At 44.7% G+C, this 6,482-nt stretch overlaps 1 protein-coding gene across 1 annotated transcript; it reads right to left on the bottom strand.

Annotated features, from left to right (window-relative positions):
- Window positions 1-1,209: 1,209 nt before the first annotated feature.
- On the bottom strand, window positions 1,210-6,482 carry LOC131125906 (tyrosine-protein kinase receptor TYRO3). The gene is made up of 14 exons (XM_078789154.1): window positions 6,255-6,482; window positions 6,122-6,183; window positions 5,444-6,047; window positions 5,217-5,372; window positions 4,795-5,130; window positions 3,992-4,166; window positions 2,891-3,081; window positions 2,736-2,816; window positions 2,562-2,654; window positions 2,379-2,500; window positions 2,204-2,313; window positions 1,865-2,024; window positions 1,665-1,801; window positions 1,210-1,596 (listed from the first exon to the last, which is right to left on the bottom strand). Exons 1-14 carry the CDS (start codon window positions 6,340-6,342, stop codon window positions 1,317-1,319), a joined length of 2,595 nt encoding a protein of 864 aa, XP_078645280.1. The 5' UTR covers window positions 6,343-6,482; the 3' UTR covers window positions 1,210-1,316.

Genomic DNA, 6,482 nt, shown 5'->3' with positions numbered 1-6,482 from the left:
GTTGACGTGTCGCTACGGGAAAAATCGACATAAGGATTCGTTCATTTCATTGTCTTTTAAATCAGTTATTTCACAGAACGAATGCCATTTATATCACGTAAACAGCAAAATATTGGACAAAACGACGTTACTTTAATCTTAAATAGTTAATCCTGGTGAAGTAATGTGGCGTTCTAGTGTACTGGGAAATCTGAAAATCTCCAATAAAATTAGTTGAACTCTGATTTCCGATGAGCCTGAAGATGCTTCAAGATGGCTACTATTTTTTTACAGTATCGTCCAATCATGCATATATACAGAAATTATTACCGTTTCTCAATTTCACATTTAATGTCTGTATTATTAACTCGATGCTCAAAAAAGTCATCACCTAAATTAGAAATAGAAGGAAAATGTGTGTTTAGTCTACACCCCATCATTACAATATCAAAAAAGGTATTTTATAATGTTTGAAAATGTATACTCGCAGCTTTCTTTATCAATACATCTTTGGCAGCAATTGCAGCCTAAAGTCTTGAATATGATGCCACAAGTTTGACATACCTGTCTTTAGGGTGTTTTGTCCATTCTTATTTGCGGCCTTCTGAAGCTCCCATCAGGTTGGACCACCATTTTCAGATATGTTGTCCTCGGAAGACTCCTGGTTCTGAACTTCTTCCATTCACAGACAATGGAGGCCATTGTGCTTATTGGGAACTTCAAAGCAGTAGAAATGTTATTGAATTTTTCCCCAGATTTCTGCCATATGAGACAATCCTGTCTTTCTTGGTTTGTACTCTGCTATGTACTGTCAATTGTGGGACCTTATGTAAACAAGTGTGTATCCTGATCATACCATTCACTCTCTCATTCATACCTATGGACAATCTAGTCATCAATTAACCAAAAATGCATGTTTTTGTAATCCATGAACACACAGGGAAAACATGCAAACCTGCAAAGTGATGCCACAATAAGAACCCAGATCTTTTAACTGTGTGGCCAACATGCTAATCACAATATCACTGTGAAGCCCACTTTTTAAATCACGTCCAATCAAATTCACAGGTGGCCTCCGATTCAATTGTAGAAATATCTCAAGGATAATCAATGGAAAGAGGATGCACCCAAGATGAAAATTAAGGTGCAGAAATGGTTGTGAATAATGATGCAATGTGGGTTCTCAAGTTTTCCATTTTTAATACATCAAATATTAATGTGTGTATGGAATTTGGAGGAGAAAACTTAATTTATTTCATTTTGGAATAAGGCCGTAACAGAACAGAATGTGGGTGAACATTTTACAAACGCACTGAAGGTGAATGTCAAAGTGTTTATTAGCTAGAAGGGCGCTTCAGGTATTCCGCCTCCAAGTTCAAATAGGCTGCATTGACCGGACTGGACTGGTAAACATTCTCCCCTCGGGCCTGACAGTGAGTTTGTTGGTCCCCTGAGGCAGCAGCTGCAGCTTCCAAGCCTTGGTTGATGTAGCTGGCCTCCTGGCAGGGCTCCAGGATTCGGAGCTCCGACAAAAGAGCCTTCAGTTTCTCGACCAGTTCCTTGAAGCCGGGCCTGCGCGACTCCTCTGTGTCCCAGCAGCTGTGCATGATGTCATAGCTCCATTTTGGGAGGGAAATCATAATATGAGTCAAAAATGAAGTATATAACAATGCAATAGTACTCACAGTCTGTGGTCACATCCATCAGGTGGTTCTAGCCTATATCCAGACAGAAGCAGGTTCAGAAGCTCATGGTTTTGGACGCCAGGGTAGGGAGTCCTGCCCAGAGATGCAATCTCCCACATTGTGACCCCAAATGACCACTGACAAAGCAACATTTAGTATAGTACTCAGTTAAGAAGTTACTCCACCCTCTCGAGACTTACCACGTCAGTTTTGGTGGTGTAGACTGAGTCAGACAGGCTCTCCACGGCCAACCACTTGACGGGCACACGGATGGATTTCTGTTGACGGTAATAATTGTTGCCGTAGATTTTCCTTGACAGGCCAAAATCAGCAACACGCACCACAAGATCGTCACCCAGCCTGCGCATTTGAATACGTGTACATTAAAGTCACAGCAATAAGATGAGACGCATTATTTCTGTTTCTGTGAGTGACCTCCTATCCCAGATAAGTGGCGGCTGAATACCAATAGAGGCTGACAAAAGCCACAGTCACACACAAACACAAGAGAGTCCTTCATGTGGGACGTGGCCCCTCACATGCAGTTGCGTGCAGCCAAATCTCGGTGCAGAAAATTCTGCGAGCTTAGGTAGTCCATTCCAGCTGCAATGTCAACCATGAAGCGCAAGAGGCTCTGAAGGGGTACAAACTGTTGGGGGACATCCTGTCAGCTTTGGCACACACTGGAATAACATACTGTAGATACTATCTCACCATTGGAATATCACCATAGCGCGTGGCAGTGAGGAAGCGCTGCAAGTCGCCATGTTTCATGTAGGGTAGTATAACCATGGGAATGATCACTTGAGGGTCCTGCTCTCTCTGTAAAGTCACTCCTGGATGTGGGAGACATTTAGCAATATTAAAAGAAAAAAAAATGAATGCCTGTTACCTTACCAAGAAGCTGGACCACGTTTTTGTGATTGAAGTTCTTCATGATCTCCGCTTCTCTCAGGAACTCGACTAAGTCTTCCTGGCTGTATATCCCCACTAACATTCAGGGCAAAGGAAAACAAAATTTCCAATGAGTAGAAGCTCACAACAGGTAAGATCTGAAGTTTGAATAAACACCTCTCATTGTCTTCACAGCGACCCTGACACACGTGTTGTCCTCCGCAGATAAGATCCCATCGTAGACACAGCCATACTCTCCTGGTGTGTAACATCTGACAACATTTTATATCCATGCATGATATCAAATGAAAACATGCTTCCTATCAGCTGACCTTTACCCAGCTTTTTTCCCACTTCGAGTTTGTTTCTCTCCACAAGAACATCCCTCAGGTTGGCTAGCAGCCTGTCACTCAGACCCTCTAGTAGCCGGACTGCACCTTCTTCCTCTGAGGTCAATGACACACACAAAAAAACACCAGTCACTGTTGTGAAATATAGTGTTTCCCCAGACGGCGCAGCGTAGCTGTTAGTAATATGATGACTCCTCTATAGTAACATTTCAGGTGCACATGCAAAGAGTCAATGTGTGTGTTTGGCACAAGGTTTTGACAAATTGATACACAAATAAACAAGTGCACAGCGTAGCTAACTAATATGTAAATATATCAAAATATATACCTATTCTATTTGAAAGGTATCCTATACTTTCATTCATTCATTCATTCATTTTCTATCGCTTTTTCCTCACGAGGGTCACGGGGGGATGCTGGAGCCTATCCCAGCTGTCTTCGGGCAAGAGGCGGGGTACACCCTGGACTGGTCGCCAGCCAATCACAGGGCACATATAGACAAACAACCATTCACACTCACATTCATACCTATGGACAATTTGAAGTCGCCAATTAACCTAGCATGTTTTTGGAATGTGGGAGGAAACCGGAGTACCCGGAGAAAACCCACACATGCACGGGGAGAACATGCAAACTCCACACAGAGATGGCCGAGGGTGGAATTGAACCCTGGTCTCCTAGCTGTGAGGTCTGTGCGCTAACTACTAGTCCGCCGTGCCGCCCTTATCCTATATTTCTGTTGTGAAATGTGCTATATAAAAAAAACATAAAATTAAATTACTTTCTAGTGGGGGAAGGACACCTACCTAATGTAATACATTCAAATCGATAGTTATTGCATCAATAGAAATAATCAATATGTCACCTCAACTGCATTGTGTCTCATTTGGTGAAGAAAATCAACACATACCATGATCCTGTGGGGGCGTGGCGTCTGGCTCTTGTGGGAGTCTGTAGGAGGTCCCGGTGTTTATTGGCAAAAGCGGCATTTCCTGGACCTCTGACCTGCAGTACATGGAAATATTCTTAATGTAATTGTACTCTTAAATAAAAATGGTACAGCCTTGTTCATTACTCTTTTACCTGATTTTACGGGAATTTCTACACTTAACAAAGACAACAACAGCCATGAAACTGCAGAGGAAGCAGCCAAAAAAGCCACCAAGAGTCAGCCATGTGTAGAGATGACTTTGGTGCTGTGGAGCAGCTGTCCCTTCATTGCTGGGGCGATTTAGAATTGGTGTCACTGTCATAACAACTGGGGAGATAAAAAATAAACCAAGTCATCGCAATTAAATTATGTCGGTATTATTAACTCACTTAACATTAGGAATTAAACGTAGCTTTTGTTAACTGATGATGGCAATGTTTACATGAGCAGCTTTGGATGTTACTCAACACAATACAAAAAAAGTGTCCTGTGTGATCCACTGTCCATCACCAAAGCAAGAAGACAGATTTTCCTTTGTTCATTAGAGTAGTCACACACTAGCATCAATGTTATTCATTCATTCATTCATTTTCTACCGCTTTTTCCTCACGAGGGTCGCGGGGGGTGCTGGAGCCTATCCCAGCTTGGGCACCCTGGACTGGTGGCCAGCCAATCACAGGGCACATATAGACAAACAACCATTCACACTCACATTCATACCTATGGACAATTTGGAGTCGCCAATTAACCTAGCATGTTTTTAGAATGTGGGAGGAGTACCCGGAGAAAACCACCCATGCATGCACTGGGAGAACATGCAAACTCCACACAGAGATGGCCGAGGGTGGAATTGAACCCTAGCTGTGAGGTCTGCACGCTAACCACTAGACCGCCGTGCCGCCCATCAATGTTATTTTAAGTCAAATTAAAGTCGCCATGTTGTCACCGTACATACATTTATGAATGGTTACAGAGGCGGCAGATGAAGGTGGCGGCCCCACCAGACTGGAGATGTCATTCCAACCGTACACAGTCAGCCTGTAGTCACTGCGTGGGTCGAGTCCCATGACTGTCACGGAAGTGCTGGTCAGTCCGGCTGAGTCGGCAGAAAAAAACACACCGCCCCCACACGCCCCCCACTGGCCGTGTCTGCTCTCAGCTTCCTCCTCGCATTCAACCCGGTAAGTCACTTGCTGCCGGCCGCCCCAGTCATGAGGAGGATCCCACGTTAAGGTCAACACAGAGTTGTTAAGAAGATGCGCCATTAGATTGCTAGGTGCAGAAGGTGGCTCTGGGAAGACAAGGAGAACTTTTTTTGGAGCGGGGCAACAACCTTCCCTGATGTCATGCATTTCAACTGAAATGTGTGTTTCTTACTGGTGCAGCCAAGGTCATCAGGGTCATGTGGAAGACGGTGGAAGCCCTTCAAACAGTCACATCTCTCTGATGCCTCCTCAAGCGTCCTGCTGTTTGGTGGGCACGATTGGCACTCCCCGTCCTCCTGGGCTGCTTTATAATATCCGATCCTGCATGCTAACAAGAACATGAAATGCATAAGAACATTTGGACAATGCTCTGCTTCTCACTCATTACATATCATCTACCTTGGCAGGTTCCATTCAGAGCCTCATGCCCGGCTTTGCAAGCGCACCTCCCTTGCAAAGGACCCCATACACCAAGCGCATCACATTTTCTCACGGGCACAGAAAGCATCTCCGCTCCCTCCACACAAGAACCTTCAGAAACTTCCGAGCCAGCCACGGTGCCGTCAAACCAGACTAGGTCTGACTGCCCCGCAGGGCACCTCCTGTAGTATAGCCTGATTGACGTGATCAGCAAACATGCTCCAGAGTAAGAAAAACCCAGCTGGAATCCAACATGGCCAACAGCACCCAGGTTCAGCTCTGAGATGTGCTTCAGATGATTGTAAATTTGGCTGAGGGAGGATTTCTTGTGAAATGGCCTGGAGACCTGAAGGTTCAGTATGGTAAAGCTCTGTGGGAATCTCGTGGTGGGTACATCGGAGTCAAACAAGTGAACTTGTAGACTGCTGTTCTGAGCAGATGGCTCCTCTTGCTGAGCAAAAGTGATGTCCATCAGAAGATGACGAGCATCTTTACGCTCAATCCATTGACTTAAAATAGTCCTTGTTCTTTGCTTCCCGCACGCTTGAAGAGCCGGAACATTTCTCAGCGGGATTGTAGTCCACTGAGAAAGACAGGACAAATATCTGTAAATGCATGTGATATGAATTCACATATAACAAATGTGCTCCAACTTACTGCTTTGCGGGGCTCAGATATCCAATTGAAACTACTGTGTTTCTCCGAATGGAACAATTCCACTAAACAGGAGGACGATTCAGGTTACAGTGCTAGTTTCCTCCTTGAAAGACCACGGTCACACAACACTCACCTTCTTCTGCTCGGTGTGCTCCTGACAGCCGCATCCACAAAAGGATTACAGTTGACACACAGTTCAGAACAGTGTAACTATCAGCCATGTTGCACAAGTGTGTATGACAAGTCCCCGCAGACACTTACATGCGCCGCCTGTTCTTCCCCAAAGTGATGGATACAGTATGTCTGCCTGTGAGACCCCCCCCCCCTTTCAAGTAACTTCCTGTACATATCTCATACTGCT

Source organism: Doryrhamphus excisus, linkage group LG2 (assembly GCF_037039965.1).
Source record: "Doryrhamphus excisus strain RoL-2023G ecotype Guam linkage group LG2, RoL_Dexc_Guam_v1.1, whole genome shotgun sequence".
Taxonomy (NCBI): Eukaryota; Metazoa; Chordata; class Actinopteri; order Syngnathiformes; family Syngnathidae; genus Doryrhamphus; species Doryrhamphus excisus.
The sequence above is the reverse complement of the archived record's forward strand: the minus strand, read 5'-3'. Positions and strand labels throughout refer to the sequence as shown.

What these genes read in the sequence shown, in the direction of transcription:
- LOC131125906 (XM_078789154.1), bottom strand. Translation starts at nt 6,342, where the DNA reads ATGGCTGATAGTTACACTGTTCTGAACTGTGTGTCAACTGTAATCCTT. An exon ending in CGCTGTGAAGACAATGAGAG is followed by an intron (nt 2,655 to 2,735) that starts GTGTTTATTCAA and finishes CCTGAATGTTAG; the next exon opens with TGGGGATATACAGCCAGGAA. An exon ending in TTGGCTGCACGCAACTGCAT is followed by an intron (nt 2,025 to 2,203) that starts GTGAGGGGCCAC and finishes TCAAATGCGCAG; the next exon opens with GCTGGGTGACGATCTTGTGG.